The 20,154-nt window shown below is 44.6% G+C and overlaps 1 protein-coding gene across 1 annotated transcript in view; it reads left to right on the top strand.

Annotated features, from left to right (window-relative positions):
* Window positions 1–13,124, top strand: part of PSMF1 (proteasome inhibitor subunit 1) — a 34,925-nt gene extending 21,801 nt beyond the window's left edge. Inside the window, exons 5-7 of the mRNA XM_090286165.1 lie at window positions 10,849–10,902; window positions 12,003–12,161; window positions 12,708–13,124. Of these exons, the coding sequence (XP_090142291.1) occupies window positions 10,849–10,902; window positions 12,003–12,161; window positions 12,708–12,759 (265 nt within the window). The 3' untranslated portion in view covers window positions 12,760–13,124. The remainder of the gene's footprint in view (window positions 1–10,848; window positions 10,903–12,002; window positions 12,162–12,707) is intronic.
* The last annotated feature ends 7,030 nt before the right edge of the window (window positions 13,125–20,154 follow it).

Genomic DNA, 20,154 nt, shown 5'->3' with positions numbered 1-20,154 from the left:
AAATGAGAAATAAAAAGAGAGTAATTAATAATAAGATAATATGTATTCCGTTGTGTAGATATTTGAGCAAGAATTCAGTGGAAATGTAGTCATATATTTGCAGTTGTATGTGGAATTATCTTGAATTTGACAGTAGCGAAACCTGGCCATGTGCAGGTGTGTCGTATCAGCAACTAGAGCATACAAACTGTGTTGCTGTGACTAACGTGACTTTTCTGAAATAGTGAACAGCCTTTAGGAGAATGGCAAACAAAATAGTGAATGGACAGTGTTCCTTAATTACGTATAAAAATTACTATGTTCGTATATAAAATAGTCTTGAACTCAGTAATTTATATAGACTTTACATCTCTGTTAATGGCTAATAAGACTTCTGAAAGTTGTATGGAATACAGGGCATTCTTTGTTATGTGGAATTCGACCGTGAATTGTAGAGCAGGCAGCATCTGCCTGTTAATGCCAAGACGACTCTCCAGACACAGTGGCACCTGGAGGCTTTGCCATCCTAATTTTGGAATCATAGACCTGGAGTCTAGAATTGTGAAGGTAAAAACAAAAAAACCCTAGCTTTAGAGGAAGTTGACAGAATTAGAAAATCACCATGTTGTTAACTTCTACTGAAATCATATACCTGGGCACAAATTGTCAGTGGTTGCTAAACTCTTAGACAAATGGTTGGTGGGGAACTTTATAATAGGTGGATCAATCTTAACGCTGAAAGTAGGACGGCCAGACATTGTCTTCTATAGGTAAGTTGACAGCAACCTGAATCTAGATTGAACTCCCAGTTCAATCTAGAAGCATGAGGGATGGAAGAACAAGTTAAACAGACACATGAGGATACGTGTGTTCCAGCCAAAAATGGGACATGAGAAATATTTACACACTAAATTGATCTTGTTGTTTTCATCATATAAATGAATGGCATGGGGAGAAAAGGGGGAATGGCAACTGTTTTAACAGTTGCGTACAGGTGGCGAGAATTCTCGTCATTTCTAAAAGGCATTTAAATACCCCATTATGCAACGTGTTAACAAGTCATATCATCTAAATACAGTGTTGGACTTCGTTTGGATTTTGATTCATACTAATTCTAAAAATCATTTTTAAAACATTTGGAGAAATCTGAACATGGACCAGGTATTAGATAACAGGAATTACGGCTAATTTTGTTAAGTGAAGCAATTTTTGATTATGTTGAAAAAAAAAGAAGTCTTTTATCTGTTAGAGTATATATTTACATGTATATAATGAATTCTTTAAGAGTGAAATGATATGTCTGGGATGTGTTATAAAAGTAATTTAACCCAAAAGAATAGGCATTGAAAAGCAGTATAGGTAAAATAAGAATTGTAGAGTATTGATAATTATTGAAACTGAGTTGAAGAATGCAAGGGTTTCATAAATTACACTATCAGTACTATTTTGGTCCATTTGAAAATTTTCTTAATAATTTTATTTTTAAAATTAATACCAGTCTTTCACAAACTCCTTCAAAAAAATAGAAGGGACACTTTCTAACTCATTCTGTGAGGCCAATATTACCCTGATACTAAACCAAAGAATCACAGGAAAGCTATAAACCAGTATCCTTTATGAATATAGATGCAAAAATCCTCAACAAAGTACTAGCAAACAAATTCAGCAATATATATATATACCATGACCAAACACAATTTATTCCAGAATTGGTTAGCCTAACATCTAAAAGTAAGTCAGTGTAATGCACCATGTTAATAGAACAAAGGACAAAAACCACTTCTCCATCTCAATTAGAGAAAAAACATTTGCAAAGTTCAACATTAATTCATGGTAAAAAGCATTCAGCAATAGAAGGAAACTTTCTCAACCCAATAAAGAGCATCTGCAGAAAGCCCACAGCTAACACCCAACTTAATGGAGAAGGATGGGTTGCTTTCCCCCTCAGATCAGGAACAAGCAAGGGCATCTGCTTATGCTACTTTTCTACAACATGGTACTTATCGTATATCAAGTACCAGAGCAATCACTCAAGAAGTGAAAGGTATCCAGATTAGAAAGTAAGAAATAAAACAATTTCTATTGCCAATGACATCGGATCTTGTATGTAGAATATCCTAAGGACTCTTTTAAAAATACTTTTTAGAACTAATATACAAATTCAGCAGTGTGACAGGATACAAGATCAATAAACAAAAATCACTTGTATTTCTATACATTAGCAGTGAACAATCTGGAAATGAAATTAAAGAAATGATCACATTTATAGTAACCCCCAAAAGAATAAAATACTTAAAAATAAACTTAGCAAAAGGAGTATAGGATATGTATACTGAGAACTATAAGAGATTATTGAAAGAGATTAAGATCTAAATAATGGAAAGACATACTGTGTTCATGGATCATGGATAGAAAGATTTAATATTGTCAGCACTCCCCTCACTGATCTGCATATTCTATGTGATACCAATAAAAATCCTAGAGTTTTTTGTTTGTTGGTAGGATTTTGGTTTGTTTAAAAATTGCCAAGCTGATCCTAAAATTCATATGGAAATGCAAGGGAACCACAATAGCTAAAACAATTTGGAAAAAGAAAAAAATTGGAGGACTCATACTTCTCAATTTCAAAACTTACTACGAAGCTACAGTAATCAGAACAGTGTGGAACTGACATTAGGATAGACATATAAAGCATGGGAATAGACTTGAGAGTCCAGAAATAATTCATACATTCATTGGTAATTATTTTAAAATAAAAAGAATTTTAAAAATCCAGATGCTGCGTTGCCACTTAGGTTCTTAAGTCTATGGTATTTGTTGAGCTCACTATGTGAGGGACACTAGATCCAATCCTGGGTGCTTCACTAAGCCAGTGGCACTGTAATAGAACCCACGGGCTGCTCTGATTGAAACAGGACCCACGGGCTGTTTAGTTATTAGGGGCCTGATTGCCTGCCAGAAGCATAACTCTCAATACCAGAGTTTGGTGAAAAGAAAAAGAATTGTTTATTTAATGGTTATATAGCTTTAGATTATTTGCGGATTTTTGCCATTAAGTCTTATTTTCTTTAAAACACCCACAAAAACATAGTTCTACCTCACCCTACCAAACCAGGCTAGTTTTAGAAAAGTCAGAGATAGTTTTAGCTTTACCGGCAGCTCCCAATCATTCGATCCTGATTGGGGAGGTTTTGCCTGTGTTATGGTGCCCTCCAGCTTTTAATGCAGAACTGCGTGGAGTTCACATCTTCCTTGTAAACTGCATGGAGTTCTCCCTTTCTTTCCAAAACCTCAAAGGTGTTCCCCCTTTCCTTTCAAAGCCGCATGGTATTCTCTCCTAGAAATGTCTGCCGCTTGTTTTTAAATCCCTGACGGCGTCCTGTGACGCAGTGGGCATGGTAACCAGTCCTGACCATTCACAGAACCTTACACAGGCTCTCTGTGCTCTTTGTACCATTCCATGGTCCAAAGAAACCCTCCCATTTTCTTGGGGCCTTGGAAGTATCAAAGCCATTTGTGTAACAAAGACACTAGCCACTAGCCACGGACATGTGAAGGCATCTTAAAAGCTGTTTCCTTTTCCCATCCCCCAACTCTCAGGCTCTGGGGACTTTTGGACACCCCCACTCTGTAACTACACCACCTGTCCTTCTGCTCTCATTTGGTCTCATAGGGGACGAACAGCAGGGCACTTGGAGCACATAGGAACAGGAACCTGTTCAGGGAAGGCTTCCCCAAGAAGGAGCTGGCCTCTAAACAGGAACTACTAGCCAGGCAGAGAGAGAGGTTAGAAAGGGTGCTCCAACCTGAAGGCCTGTTCTTTACAGAGCCCTGGAAGAACAGGCCATGTGGTCAGAGCCTCGTGCAGGTGGAGTCAGGTGGTGGTGACGAGTGGGGTCGCTAGCCCAGGGCAGGCTTCCCCACCCAGGGAAGGAACAGGATATAATACTCCCTGTCAAGATGGAGAATTACCAAGTGAGTGGTGTGGGCCTCAGCTTAGGAACCTTTACTAGGAGAAGCCGCTAGGTCTTTGGGCTAAGAAAGGCTTTAGGGGAAATGTGGGCATTGTTCTAGGCCCCCAGTGTGGGAGAGAGGCTGGGAATGGTGTCAGTCAGAGGCCTGCTGCAGGCACAGCCAGCTCTGTGCCCTTCTTTTCTTCCCTTTGTGTTTGTTTCATTAGCCAAAACCCCTGGCCCGCTGGCCCTGAGGTTCACCCTGTCCGTGACAACACTATCACTTAGTTATTTTTGTCTAATCCCAAGATTATTGGCTTTTTCAAGTGCGGGCGTGCTTTGTTCCACTTTTTCACCTCTGTATTTCTATCACCTGGACCTATGCCCTGCACATTTTTGATGAGTTTTCTATTTCACAAATGTTTTCCTGTGGGTTAGGGATCCCTAGGGATGGATCCCTACTCTTGAGGCACATACTGTCCCTCTGGCTTGGGAAACAACTGAGTAAATTTAAGTGATAGCTGCCATTAACAGAGGAAAAGGCTTCTTCAAGGAGGTGCTGCCTGAGCTGTGTCTTCATGGGGGAGAGAAGTATTGTAAGCTTCTTTTGTTTTTTCCTTTTTATATGTCTGAATTATTTCATAACATTTCTTTCAGGGTGTAGGTTGTTCCAGGCTGAGGGAACAGTGGGCCAGATGCGTGGGACTGTCCCTGAAGTTTAGCTATAGAAAAAGAATTCGTGTCTGGAGTCTCAGGATATAACAGCACTGGAGGATGGGACTAGAATTTGAAAGTCTTCCTGATGCAAACGTGAATCTTCCCATGGGCAACTGGAAACCACTGAAGGGTTCTGATGATGGCACTGGTGCCTTTGGCCAAAGAGCCTGGTGGGTTGGAGGGGTAAGGCATACCACTCTTAGCAGGCAGGGCTTTTCCCCTTCTTTCTGCCACCCACCCAACCCCCACGTCAAGGAGGCAGTATTATGTGACAGTTAGGAACACAGGCTTTGGAGGTTAATTGACTAGGTTCAAACCCTGACCTTGTAGCTTTACCCGTCAGCAGATTCAGCCTCTCGGGGCCTTGGTTTTCTCATCTGCACTCTGGGATTGTTAGTCCTGTTTTAGGATCGAATTTGATGATGGATGTCACATGTTGAGCTCATTGCTCAGAATATAGTGAATGTTCAGTAAATACTCGGTGGGTCCCATTCAGGTAGCACCAGAGATGAGAACAAGGCCGAAGGTGTAATGAGTAGAGAGTCTCCCCAGAGAGAACCATGCTTTATGTTTTTAAATACACTGTCCTCCCCCAGAAAAGGATTTGGTGCAGTGGAGCCATAATGGTGTGAGAGTATTGACCCAGGAGGTGTGTTGGGCGACTGTGTTTAGACCCGGGCCCTTGATGGACATTGTCTTCTTATCATTAACAATGGCAGCCACTTATCAGGGATAGGAGTAACTGCCATTTCTTGGCTGTCCAAGTGCTGCCTGCTGAAAGAAGGGCTTTTATTTACGGTTGCTCATCTTTCAGACAGCCCTACAAGAAGATCAGTGGCAACCCTACTTGACAAGGGGAGGATAAAGTGGGTAGGGAAGTAGCATAACTTCCCAGAATTATCTGACTGGGAGGTGGAAGACTGGGGTTTACTCCTGTGTGGGTCCGACTCCGAAGCTTATGCTTTCCCCACTGCACCCTTCAGTTTAGTTCATGTAATCAATTTGTGTACAAGTCCAGTGTAGTGAGCATGCACTGATTATGGAGAAAAATCTGTCTCCTTTCTCCCCCTGCCACCATCAGGTTTTCTCAAGCAAGCCTGTCTCCCGGGACTGGGACACTGAACTGGATGAGAGGGTTGGAGGAGAAGGCAGGATGTTTAGGAGCTTTTTGTCAGCCACCACAGAGCTGACAGCCTGTCAGGTCTTCCTTCTGTAGCCCCCTTCTCCCTCCACCCCCACTCTTCGCCAGCCCCCTCTCTCTGCAGCACAGATGTCTGTAATGACATCGATTCTTTTATTATAGCCCCTCACCACCACCACCACTGTGTTGCTGGGCAACCAGGCACTCACACTTTTACCTTTTTGTTTTTCCCTCAAATGCCTGATTTGGGGGTGGGGCTTTAGGGCAAGAGAAGGGAAAGAAAGAGCAACACAGCAGCAGGCTCCTCTGGTACTGCAGGGTGTCAATTACCCCATCCCTGGACAGCTTGGCATGTGCTCCGGGTAGGAAACAGCAGCCTCTGCCCCTGGGTCTCACCCTATACCTTCCACACCCTCATTGTGCCTGTTCCACACCCAAAACCTCCAAATGCAAACCGACGTTGGGATGTCTGCCCTGGTGCATAAAGTGTATGGTGGGATGTGTCCAGAGCTTGTCAAAGGATACTGGGTCTGCTGGTTTGATGCTGGTAGAGATGGAGAGGGCATTCCACTGTGATGGAGAATTGAGGGTGGAAAAGTAGGTCTATCCCACCCCTGTGCTCTCTAGGGAAGAATTACTGAACACAGCCCATCTGCAAGGGAAGTTCTTTTTTTTTTTTAATATAAGCCTAACTCTTTTTGTTGTTATTAGAATTCTAACCCGTTTCCCTTTGCTCCATCTGTCCTCAGTCTGTCAGGAGACTGTCCCAAATCCTGTTCCCTCTTTTGAAAAAAAAAAAACAATTTTCCTATGCTTAACCAGCTTTGCTAAAAATAAATCCTTAGATTTAAAGCTCTTATGTCATTCAAAATTCATTTTTAATCCCAGTCTAAATCTTTACATATTTTTTGAATGTTCCCAATATTATGTATTCAACATTTGCTTTTTAAAATTTCATGATTCATTGACTAAAGCACTAAAATATGTGTTTTTTTAGTATCTGATATTATATGGTGGGCTAATTTCAAGTATGTTCAATTTTTCATTTTAAATTACACACTATGAACATCTCTGTGTCTGTATTTACTACTTTGAGTTATATTTCCTGTGCTGGCAGATCTCAAACTTTTTGGTCATAGGAGTCCTCTTGCAGTCTCCAAAATGATTGAGGACCCCAGGGAGCTCTTGTTTAAGTTATATCTATCAGTGTTTACCATATTAGAAATTACAGTCAGAATTTTTAAAGTACACATTTATTCATTAATTTTAAAATAATGCCCTGACTGGTGTGGTTCAATGGATTGAGTGCTGGCCTGCAAACCAAAGGGTCACCAGTTTGGTTCCCAGTCAGGGCACGTGCCTGGATTGCAGGCCAGGTCCCCAGCTGGGGGTGTGCAAGAGGCAACCAATCAATGTATCTCTTGCATATCGATGTTTCTCTCCCTTTCTGCAATCTCCTTCTCTTTCCCTTCCCCCTCTCTAAAAATAAATAAATCTTTTAAAAAATAATTAAATCCATTATATGTTAACGTAAATAAGAAATTTTATGAAAATAACTATTTTACAAAGAGAAAATAGTAACATTGTTTTACATTGTTCTAATTGTCTTTAATATTTGGCATAGAAGACAACTAAATTCTCATTTCTGTTTCTGCATTTAGTCTGTAAGTGATAATGTTGTTTTTGTTAGGTTGTTGGAAAAAAGGAGAAATAGTTTCACAACTTTTTCAAATTGTGACTATTCTATGCATTACTCCAAAACTTGAGTGTGATAGTTCTTTAAGGATTAGTTGTAATGTGGAATCTGAATCCGTATCAGCGAACTTTTTATACATTATTACATTAAAATCCACTGGTCTGTCATGCCTTTTGAATGGATCTTTTACCCATGCATGATATTAAAAGATCATGTATCAGTTGTTTGGAAAATATCAGTTCACTAAAATATGCAAATCTGCTGAACATCGACACATTTTATTACACAGTATCAAAAAATCACATTCATTAATATTACTGATCCTCATCAGGATCAGTATTGGGAAGCCCTCCAACTAGCATGTTTGTTCGTTCGTTTGTTTGCTGATTTTCTCCTGAAAGCTTGAATTTTATCATTGGCAACATGTACTGTCTTTTCTTCTCACTCCTCAGAGAGCTGCTGCAAATGTGAAATAAGATAATGCACAGAGGCTGGGCACACTTCTCTGTCTAACAGATAGGGAAGATACATATTTGTTCCTACAGGCAGAGTATCTTTGGAAGGACATACAGAACACTGAAGACCTGGTAGGCTGGTAGCAGTAAGGGTAAAAAGGAGGTTTTTTTACTTTTATGAGTCCACAATCTCCTAACTATAATTCTGAAATCAAGAGAGATCTGAAAACCAAGCTGTTTTCTTTTCCCCCCAAAATAAGATTGGTCCCAAACCTTGTTTGGTAGCAAAACCTGACCAGAAGTGGCATGAAGCTCCTTAAATTTTCATTTATCCCACTTGTGACTACTCATTCACTTTGCAGAAGTATTGGGGTATTGGGTGTAGCATGCTGCCTGGGAATGGCACACAATACATATTAGATGTATTCATCTGACCTTTCTAAAAAACAAACAATTCTGAATTCCAAAACACAGCTAGCCTAAGATTAAAGATCTGTGTATGCCTTTTGACTCTTGAATTTTGAAACTGGTGAATGCATTACCTATTTGGAAAATTAAATTTAAAAGTTTAATCTTTTAAAACCTAAATTTAGTACAGTGCCTGACACAGAGCATGCTCACGGTAAATAGTAGTGGCTGCTGTTGATCTGTTCTTCCAGACCTTTCTGACCTGTCATTGAATCTGTTCATGGCCAGTACTATGTTTCAACATTATAGCAGCCCCTGTGTTACTAAGGTTTACATCTTAGAAGACTGAGATGCAGAGGTTTTGTGGCAAACCCCTGCCAACCAGCTAGATAATTCCCCACCCAGAGTCTAGTGCACATCCCTTAATCCCAGTCCCGAGGCCTTTCCAGTTCACCAGAGCACCTCAGCCATTAGAATGGCGTCGACTGGAGTAGTGTGTCCAAGAGAGGAGTGTTGTTTTTATCTGAGAGGAGGGGGCGCATATAAGGAGGAAACTGTGTGATCAGGCTCACCTCAAATCCCTTAGAGGGGCTCCTTTTGGAGCTGGGATGTACTGTCCAGTGGGCCACCCAAGAAGTTGTGCCTATGGGTTCACGTACAACACTCTTGTCCCTCAGCTGGTTACCAGATGAAGTAGTAGGAGCTTGATTTCAGAGACCATGTGCAAAAATTACCTTCTTTTTTTAAACCCTAGAGTCTCATCCGGGACAGAGACTATTTTAAAATGGGTTCTGCACATGTACATAATGAGCTCACCGAAGTGAGCATGCGTTACAGTGACAGTGTGTTGAGTGTGAGCCTAAAGGCTATGTTGTGACAGTTTCAAGTGTTAGGTTTGGCCTTGCAGCTGCCTTTCTAGCCCTCTTTGTTCTCAGTTTCCTCTCCTCTCCCCTCCCCACAGTGGCCCAGGCGAGAAAAATAGAGATGGCTGCATATTTCAGGAGCCATCAAGGCTCTGCTCTCCCAGGCATTTTTATGCCACTAGAAGCCCCTCTGTGTGCTGCTCTGAAGGGGCACTTGGTGGAGACAGCTAAAATGCTTGCTGCCCATAGTACCGCCTGGTCTGTCTGCTGAGGCAGGAACTTAGGAGGCCACTGGAAACTAACTGACTGCCAGCTCCGTGAACCACGCCTTGGGAATAATAACCTTCCCTTGGAAACCTAGTCCTCCTAAATCACAGTGACCTCTTCCAGCCCATTTGGTAGAACTGACTGCAGAAGTGCCTACTTTTATATTTTTTCCCCTCGCTCTTTAACTAATGGCTTTTTACATGTAAGCTTAGATTGGGGGTGTTTGCAAGGCTCTCCTGAGGTCTGCAAGAACCTGCCATGCCCCACAACTGTCAGGTCTGGATTGCTCACTGGGGCTCCAAGCAGATTCCAAAGACCACTTTTTCAAATACTGAATCTTTTTTATTTTATTATAGCCATATCCTTTATACAAAAACAAAAACAGGAAATAGAAGAAACTCCCCACTATTTATATTTTCAGTATGCGTCTTTCCAGTTTTATTTGTCCACACACCCCACACTTGTCACAGTTGATTTCCCAGTATCAATAATCCCCTTTTCTCCCACAGTTAACACTAGAGCATAAACGTTTTCCCACATCTTTTTACAACATTCTAAGAACATTGTTTCCTTGGTTACATTTAGGGATATGCCATAATGTAAGTAACTGGTCCCAGTTTAGACCAACCCAGCTCTCTTGATTCAAGTTTTTATGGTGATACTTTAATCTGAATAATGTGTTTTTTCTTTAAGATTGATACCTAGACTTAAAATTGTTGGATCAAAGAATATGAAGAGTGCATAAGGCTTTTGAAAGAGATCTGTTTTGTGGGAATATATATTATATGATATGGGATCTCCACGGATGCCCCTAGCTCGTGCATTGCTGGGAGGGCAGTGGGAAGCCGCAGCAGTGTGTGGCCCCCCAGTGGGCGGCAGCACATAAGCAGATGTGGTGCTTGTGGCACGGCAGTTCCACGCAGGGACCAGAGTGAAAGGAAGGCTGAGAAGCGCTGTGCTAGCTGTAGGAGAGCGCCCATCTCTGTCTAGCTTGGAGCCGTTTACAACTGAGCTTCTGGTTTTGGTTTTAGAATAATATTCTGATCTAAATGATCTTGGTTCGTTATCCAAAGTTTAGGAGTATGAGAAAGGCGTGAATAAAATAAAATATATGTGGAGGTTACCATGGTTAATTTTTTTTTTCTATAGAATTGGGTTCCTCCATGTTTTGCAGCTTCGTGTTCAGCCGTTGTTAGTCTGTGCGAGGACCACTTGAAAATATCCCTTGTGTTATGGTCTCATGCAGGGTTTCCCTTGTCCCTAAGCTTGGGGGTGCATTTGTGACCTCTCTGGCGTCAGGTTCAGGCCCCTGGGAGCCCCCGGGCCGGCTGCTCTGGGACTTACAGTAATTGTCCCTTGTTTGTTTCAGGCGGGATCCCCTGGGCCCATTTGCTGTCGGGGGAGATGACCTAGACCCCTTTGGGTGAGTACTGCAGGGGAGGTGGCAGCAACACAACTTGCTCTCCTGGCTTTTCAGCGCCAGCTCATCTAATTTTAGAGCTTTTCATCAGTCTTCCTTTGGGGTGAAGGAGACAGGTTGTTGTCAGGCCTGGAGCCGTGCAGGGGAGCTCTGCGTGTGGGGGAGGGGCTCAGCAGGCCCGGCAGCAGCTCCTCTGTGGCTCCGGCCCCTCGTGTCCTGTGGAGGGCGGCAACCCTCCCTTGGGTGGCAAGGTGCCACGTGGGTTTATCACATGCCGGCTGAAGAGCACGTGGTGGGCTACAGCCCTTAGGGCAGCTCAGGGCTATTCAGTGGTCACCTCGCCTGATAGGGGGAAGTCTCTTATCCCCATGAAGCACTGGTTGGGTCTTGTCCTGCGCCCAATAAAGTCATTACAGCCTCAGCTATGCCCCGTCTTCTCTGAATGATTCAGACTAGATTTTAATATCTGCTGCAAGGGGACCCAACTTGCGCATCTGATTTTTAGGTAGTCATGAAGTCACATAAGTATGCAGCTAAGCTTGAACAGTGACCCCAAAGTTCAGGGGAACAACCGTTCATGTGTCCTAGTTTAAGCACACGAGGTGAGGTCCATGGAACTCCGTGAGAGACAAGTGCTGTCAGGAGCCAGATGGGAGACCCACAAGCAGTCCGTAGATTGCCCTGAGGTTCTTTAAGGACACAGCAGAAAGGCTGGCAGCACAAATGTGCTCAGTGCTGTTACTGGGCCTCAGACCTAAAGTGGCGCCTGCAGAGCCTTGTGATGGTTGTACATTGACCCTGGCGAGTTCCGGCAACGCTCTTGATCAGACTGTCCCTCCTGGGTGTAGGGCGTGGCAGGAATCTCAATTCTGTGGGCTCCGGGAGCCTGGGAAGTGAGAAGTCCAGACCACGCTCGCCAGGGGAGGTGTGCTCTTCGCATTCTTCCCCACTTCCTGCTGGTGCCCAGGCAGTCATCCCTGAGTGTCTGCTTGAACCTCCCAGAAGGAACATCCCAGGCTTTCTTAGTCTGTCCCCGCCTCCATCGCCTCTTCTCCAACAGCCCCCTGCCACACCTGAAGACCCATTTTTCCTTCTTACCTCAGGTGTCGGAGAGGTGGCATGATTGTGGATCCCCTGAGATCCGGCTTTCCAAGAGTATTTATTGACCCATCCGCAGGCCTCCCAAACCAGCTCCCTCCAGGCGCTGTGCCCCCAGGAGCACGCTTTGACCCCTTTGGACCCATTGGGACCAGCCCGCCTGGGTAGGTATTCACTCAGGTATGCTGAGAAGTGGGCCCTGATGACAGGACAGCCCCGCGCTGCAGGAGCAAAGGCGTCTGACACCAGGCGCAGAGCTGCCAGCAGCTCCATCCGCCACTGCCAAGAGTGGAGCCTCCTCCCGCCCCTGTCTGATGCCCCCCTGGAGCTTCCAGGAGCTCCCATTCCTCAGAGCCTTCCTCCCCCCAGCTCTCCTCAGGGAGGGCCCAGAGGAGGGGGAGCCATTCACTTACTGGAAGTTTACTATGTGTCAGGAGCTCACTGGATCCTTACATCAACACTCATGAGTAGATATTACTCTCCACCCTTTGTAGGTACAGAAATTGAATTTCTGAAAGATGAAGACTCTTACCCAAGGTAGAAAAATCAGGATTCAGTCCCAGTCTGTCCGGCTCTAGAGCTCATGCTCCTAAATTCCACGAACCACCACGTCATTCTGGAGGGCAGGCTCCCTCATCTCAGGGCCCTGTCGGCCTGTGTGCTCCTGGCCCTCCGTCGCTCCAACTCACCAGCCCCTCTTTCCGTTCCAGACCTAACCCAGACCATCTCCCCCCACCGGGCTTCGATGACATGTACCTGTGAAGGTCTCAAGAATGTAACATCCCAGCCTTCCCTCTACTCTCCTGGAGCTGCCATCTCTGGCCCCATCAGCGACCGTGTTTTGCGGGCTGGGGGCAAGGGAGTGTGCCCATGTGTTTGCAGGCTGGCTGGGATTGCCTCCCCACCCCCCGTCAGAGCCACAGTACCTGCTGCAGCTCTCCACCTGGCTGCGTGTAGGTCCCAAGGAGAAATCAGTGTGTCTCGCCACCAGGTCCTCCCCTGCTTTCCAAGGGAGACTCCAGCAACATGTACCTTCAGCCCGATGCAGCGCTATAAGAACAGAACACATTTTGGATGCTATTATTAAGAACCAAATGTCAATACAGAAGTCATGTTGCCGTCTCTCACTTTTTTTATTGCACAGTTCCTTTCAGTTATGAGGCTTTTGAGTTTGAATCTTTGTGGGGCTAAATGACTCTCTTCCTGCCCACAGCCCATTCTTACTTCTCAGCCACCTTCCCTTCATAAATTGCTGTTTGCTCCTGACATCACTAAGATGGGTCCCAGTATGGCTGCATGGATGAAAATGAGTGACTGGAAACCCCATAGGCCACAAGAATGGCTTCCACACAGGCACATTGCAGAAAGACTGCCTCCTTCTGTGAAGGGCAGAACCCTCCCATTCTGCCTCTCTGGCCCAGTGCTCCAAGTCTGTCTGTGCTGGGGCAATGGCAGCCTATAAACAGGACAGACCTGAGGGCTAATCTCATTTTTACAATGACCTTACTAAGTGACCGTAAGTCCCTTCCCCTCCCATGGTCTTTGTGCCGACCTATGGAATCTACGGTGCCCTTCCTACTCTAAAGCATTCTTATGTCTGCTTCTGTGTTTGGCGAACCCTGGGAACTGGGGCAGAAGGAAAAGGAAAGTCCAAGGCTATGTGTGGTACTCACCTACAGAGTCTGTACCTCTGCCTCTCATCCCCCGTGGGGCCCAGGTGAGCACAGGAGCATGGGCTCCATCAGAGCATGGTCTTGAACTTCAGGAGGATCAGGAGGCCAGCCTTCAAGCCAGTGGCTGGGGTGGATGGAAGAAGTAGTCAAGCACAAAATGACCCAGGAAGGCATTTCACCCACAGGGAACCCCACCTCTGGAAGCCTGTTCCCTCTGTCCAGGCCCACCTGACCTTTGGTGTTCTCCGGATCCTTTTCAGCCCGAGGCCTGACAGACGTGGTCAGTGATGAAACTTGTGCTGAAGTGGAAAGAGCACCATAGAGCATCAGGCTCAGCAGCAAGAGATCAAAGCACTAGTCACTTTGGCTTCACAACTAGCATTTCAACCATGTTTGGGTCCCCTCACTTCTCCTTGGGTTCCTTTGCCCAAATTAGGACATACTATTTGTTTGTGGACAGGGAGCTACCAGAGCCTTCCTGAGATATCTGCTGATATGCTATATCCTGTCTGCCCTGCTTAGAGTGGGTTAGGGGTAAAATAAACTGGCACATAGGCTCAGGGTCAACCTCAGATGGAGGGTGGAGAGGCTACATGAGTGGGCTCCTGGGCATTTCTGGCAGTCCCTATCTCAAGCACCGACCTAGCAGAAGACCACCTTGAGTCCTGTAGAACATGTTTGCTCTGGACAGAGACCCAGAGGTCAGGCAGAGCTACAAGCGCAATCATCAATCATAGTTTTCTTCCTCAAGGGCAGCAAATGGGTCCAATGTTTCTGTTCTGAAATCTAATCATATCTTCTGCCAAAAGGACTTGGGGCAATTTGCTCATGAAAGCACCCTTTACTATAAAAGGAAGCATTTGAAGGAATGTCAGACCAGATACCATCAGACAAGCAGGGAAGGGATAGATAACTGTTAGGACCCTGATTCAAAGAAAAGACAAGCTTGAAACAATAAAATTGCCACTTAGATTTTCTAGTAGCTAAGGTTGAAAGGCTAGTCCTATACATAATTCTGTTTCCTGAAAACAGAAACTTTAGTGATTCATCTGCAGAATCAGCCATTTTTTACATACGTGGCTCTCCTTGCATCAAGGACATCGGGAACACAGATGATGTCTTAGTTGTTACATGGGGGCTTTTAGGAACTTCCAAGTCAAGCTGTCTGTGCTTGTAATCACCGAGCAGCAAATGGGAATGGTTCGGGTGTATGTTTTTTGGAACCCAAAACCTTAGAGCCTTAATAAATACCAGCACTTAATAACCTAGTCTTTTTTAAAATAATTTTATTGAGATATAATTCACATACCCATAAAGTTCACCCTTTTTAAAGTATGGATTTAAGTGGTTTCTAGTGTATCCACAGTGTTGTGCATCCATTGCTCAATCTAATTCCTGAACATTTTCACCACCCCAAAATGAAGCCCCATATCCATTAACAGTCACTCTCCATTTCCCTCTTTCTAGCTCTAGGCAACCACTAGTCTATTTCCTGTCTCTGAAATTTTCCTCCTCTGGACAGTTCTCATAAGTGGAATCACATGATATGTGGCCTTTTGCATTTGGCTTATTTCACTTGATGTTTTTAAGTTTCATCCATGTTGTAGCATGTATCAGTACATCATTTTTTCTGGCTGAATAATATTCAATTTTATGGATATACCACATTTTCTTTATCCATTTATCAGCTGATGGACAGCTGGATTACTTTTGTGTTTTTGCTATTGTGAAGACTGTTGCTATGAACATTTGTGTACAAAGTTTTGTGTGGACATATGTTTTTAATTCTTTTGGATATATATCTAGGAATGGAATTGCTGGGTCATGGTAACTAACTTGATGTCTAACTTTGTGAGAAACTGCCAGGCTGTTTTCCAAAGTAGCTGTGCCATTTTACCCAACAGCAGGGTATGAGGGTTCCAGTTTCTCTACATCCTTGTTAATACTTGTTAGTCTTCTTGTGTATAGACCTCCTAGTTGGTGTAAAGTGGTATCTTGTGGTTTTGTCCTCTATTTTTTTAATTGTATTTTATTTTTAAAGATTTTATTTATTTATATTTAGAGAGAGGGGAAGAGAGGAAGAGAAACATCAATGTGTGGTTGCCTTTCGCATGTCTCCAACTGGGGATCTCGCCTGCAACCCAGGCATGTGCCCTGACTGGGAATTGAACCAGCGACCCTTTGGTTCACAGGCGGGTGCTCAATCTACTGAGCCATACCAGCCAGGTCTTGTCCTCTGTTCTTTTTTTTTTAAAGAATTCCGACCTAGGCCAAACAAGACAGAGACCAGAGCCAGTCACCCCTGGGGCCAGACCATGATGTTGGGAGTTACAACTTTGGGATGTCCATGGTTGGTGTGCCACAGAGGAGTTGGTTTGAATTTTGGGGGAAGGTTCTGGGCTGGATGTGAGATTGGACGGGTCCTGTCTGCAGGAAAGTTCACGTGACCTTTCCAGGTCTAGTGAATTCATGGCATCACTTTTGCTTGGTTTGAAATTTCTTTGTTTATCCAGTGGCTTGCAAGTAAAATAAAGGTCTGGTTCCAAACCCTGTCTTTTGATTAAGTGCCATAGACCACTTATACTACCATCTCTGGCAGCCCCACATCCCCACCTTCTCTTCCTTGCCTTGTCTCCCTCCCCATTTTTGAGGTGGCTGTCTCTCATTACATTTATCCACTCAGTCATGAGCTTCTGTCAACCTCTATTATGAAGTCATGAGTTTCCTGAGACCCCACCTCCAAGAATGTATTATGCTCAGCTCAGAATGGAAATTTTATATTCCTGTGCTGGATGCTCAGTACCTGTTGACACATAGTTAGAAAATGGGTAGCAAGCTCTACACAGCCTCACTCTGGAATTCACCTTCCCTGATGGCATCCCTTTCTACTGGTGTAATGGCATTCTATTACTTACCCATGCCTCTCGTCACAGAAGGAAAATTGCAGTCTATGGGACAGTCAATATCCTCTGCCACCTTATAATCTTGGCTAATTTGGTGTAGTTCCAATAAGACAGGTTCTGCCACCAAGGAGAAAAGAGTTCCCCCACATGCATATCCTCAGCTTTCTCTCTTATAAAACGTACATGCTTGTGGGCCACTGCCAACTTTTTGCACCATTGGAATACCACAAGTCACACCCGAATGACCAGTTGTGCTTGTCTCTGAATCTGACCTGGAGGGTGGATCAAAAGGCAAGAGTGGCAGGCAGCGAGGATGAGGGACAGTGATGGATGGCAAGATCCAGGTGACTAAGGACATCCTAGATTGCACAAAAAGTTTTGGGTATAAAGATCAGCATGATCATCATTGTCATGTTCTGTGTATCAGAAAACTCCAGCGCATCACAACAACTGCTTAGACCTGCAACAGAAAGTGAATGCACTTTATACTGCCACCTTGACCCCCACTCAGCTCAGTTCAAGTTCAAGGCTCTTCCCTGACCATTGTGGTTCCATTGGGCATTATCCCACAAAGTGAAGGGTTGCTAGTTTGATTCCCAATCAGGAATCATGCTGGGTTGGAGGCTCCGTCCCCAGTTGGGGCATTGTGAGAGCCAACCGGTAGATGCTTCCCTCTCCTTCCCTTCCCCTCTCTAAAAATAAATAAAATCTTTTTAAAAAATCAAGGCTCAATTGAATGCATCTGATAGCACCTACAACACCTCTCTAACCATAGCTGCAAGAGAGCCTGGGAAAACGTAATGTCTTTGTTCCCTTTTCCCACCTCTACATTCAGGAAGGCACATCGGGACAGGTCCATTGAGCTGGCCTCCTGTGTCTGCACCATAGGCCATGGAACAAATGAGTACCAGATTCATGCTTCCCCAGCTCAGCCAAGCCAAGCAGTCTGCTGTGATACTTGCTCAAAATACACTGTACATTCTGGGCAAAGCCCAGACCAGCATCCAGATCTCAAGAAAGGGCCTTGAAATCCATTTCATGAGTTCCTCAGGTGATTCATACTAGGCAAGTTTGAGAACTGAGGAGAGAAGGGAAGACTTTCTACTTTCTTGCTACTCAAACCACCACCAGCAGCAGGGAACTTGTTAGAAATGTGGAATCTCAGGCTACACCTGAGACTTATTAAGTAAGCGTCTGCATTTTAACAAATTCCTCAGATGGCTTGTGTGCATATTAAAGTTTAAGACACTTTAGTGTACAAACTAGATGCATCTTTCTTCTTCACTTGGATATCAAGTGCAAAGAATTAAGTCAGTCTTCTTGGTTCATGACACACTGATTAGTGCATGCAAGAATCCCCACATTTTGTTTTTCTACTTTTAATTCCCTTTATCCACTCAATTTCCTTCCCACTGTGAACTGAAATGTTTCATGTTTTTGAGTATGCATATACCCTTGTAAAGCAGCATTGTATCTTCATATAATAACAACCATAATGAGATACTATCCTCATTTTCTAGACCAGAACAAGACTTTGGGAAGGCCCGGTAACTTTTTCAAAGTCAAGCAGGGGTCTCAGAATCAGGCAGATGTGGGTGTGACTCCCAGTCCTACGTTCGCTGGTGTGTGGCCTTAACTGCAAAATGACCATCACCTCTACCTTCAGGATTGTTGTTGGGCGTGGCCAAATAATGTGTCTCTTTTTTAAAAAAATTATTTATTTATTTTTAGAGAGGGGAAAGGAGAAAGAGAAACATCACTGTGTGGTTGCCTCTCACTTGCGCCCCCAACTGGGACCTGACGTGCAACCTAGTCATGTGCCCTGACTGGGAATCGAACCAGCGACACTTGGCTCGCAAGCCGACACTCAGTCCACTGAGCCACAGCAGCCAGGGCTCAAATACTGTGTCTTGTAAACAGTCGGAGCTCAGTGGCTACCAGCTACTGTTATTGCTGAGGGCACATAAATAGATAAGCCTGGGGGCTTATGGACAAGAGGAAGGGAACCTTAGGCTACCCTTCTGTGCTGGAAACAAGCATTTATCTGGGACTCAGTGTGCTAGGCTTTCCCCCCTTAGTATCTTAGCCACCCCTGATATAACACTGTTAGCAGCATTGGTTGAGGTACTGGACTTGCTCTCTAGAAGTAGCAGAACCGTGATAGGAACCTGTATCAGCCTGGTTCTAAAGCCAGTGCTCTTTTTATAGAACTGCTGTACTCTGTGCAGGTGAGGATTGTGGATCCCTGGGCAAAATCCATTCCTGAAGCTGGAAAACCAAATCAGGACTTGGGTGAGACAAGAACATAACCCCAGGGTGGTAAGACTCCTCTAACTCAGTCCCATTTGTGAAGTGTATCTCATGTATAAGCCCAGGGCACCCAGGTTAGGAGCAGCTGAAACCACCCAGCACAGGACTCATTACACAGAGGAAGAAACAAGCCCATGAAGCCCTTCTGTGAGGGTGGGCTCCTGAGAGGCTTCACTGAGCTCCAGAGATGGGCTTGAGCTCAGTGCAGGGCTCTGTCACCAAATGTTGCTCACCTCTGCCTCCTGAGGTTAGTAGGATAAGAGCTACTCTCCGCATTGAACAGGTGAAAAAGCAGGCCCAGAGCCAGTTAAGTGACCTTCCTAAGGCCATGCAGACCACAGAATTCCTAGCTCCAAGGCTTTCCCACTAAAAACTGCCTGAAACAGCTTGGTCGCTGAGTGACCAAAATATGAGTCCTCTTCCCTTCCACCTCTCTCTCTCCCCTTAGCTAGTCTGAGCATTAAGAGGAAGGCACCTTATAGGTTCAGCACCCTGGCCAGCGCCCACCTTCCTTACAGCTGCCAGAGGCAGCCTTTTTAGACCAGGGTATGTCCGTCTATTGCTGTCTAATGCAGGATGGCCCAACTCCTGGGAGAGACAGGCATCCCTAAGAGAAGGGGACCTGGCTCTAGGTGTTCTCTCCCCTCCTTCAGATTAGAACCACAGGAGCACAGTTTCATCCTGTAGACTTCTTGGTTCCTAGGACATAAGAGAAGCCTGTGAAAAAAGACAGGACTGTGCAGGGGCTCTGAGCCATTGGGACCTTGGGCAAGTCCTATCCCACCCTTTGGCTTTCCCCACCCATAACATGGGGATAAAGTTGGGCCCCACTCACCAAGATCTTGCCCATCTGTGACATTCCGTGATTCTAAGTAGGCCATGAACCTGACCAAGTTTCGTGTTCCCCCACCTGCCTGCCTGCTCTCCTGCACAGAGCTTCCCAAGTAATTAAACCATGGGCATCAAAGGGGTGGTCCACAGCCCAGATCTGCTCACAAATATGCTCTGACTGGCCTGCATGTTATTAAATTTGATAAGATGCATGATGGCATATTGTTAAGTTTGAGTCTTGGACTCTGCTATTTACCAGCTTCGCCTTGTGACCCTGGGCAAGTCACTTGCTCTGCCTGTTCCTCAGCTTCCTCATCCGTAAAATGAAAGTCATGATAGCATCCACTCTACAAGGTGGTTTGAAGGTTTAAATAAGCTAATAGATGTAAAGATTTAAAAGAGTGCCTGGCACAGAGAGGACACCATTTCATTAAAAAATT

The sequence above is a fragment of the Furipterus horrens genome, unplaced genomic scaffold, assembly GCF_987537825.1.
Source record: "Furipterus horrens unplaced genomic scaffold, mFurHor1.1.pri manual_scaffold_8, whole genome shotgun sequence".
In the NCBI taxonomy this organism is placed as follows: domain Eukaryota; kingdom Metazoa; phylum Chordata; class Mammalia; order Chiroptera; family Furipteridae; genus Furipterus; species Furipterus horrens.
Note: the sequence above shows the minus strand (reverse complement) of the source record. Positions and strands in the feature narration are given on the sequence as shown.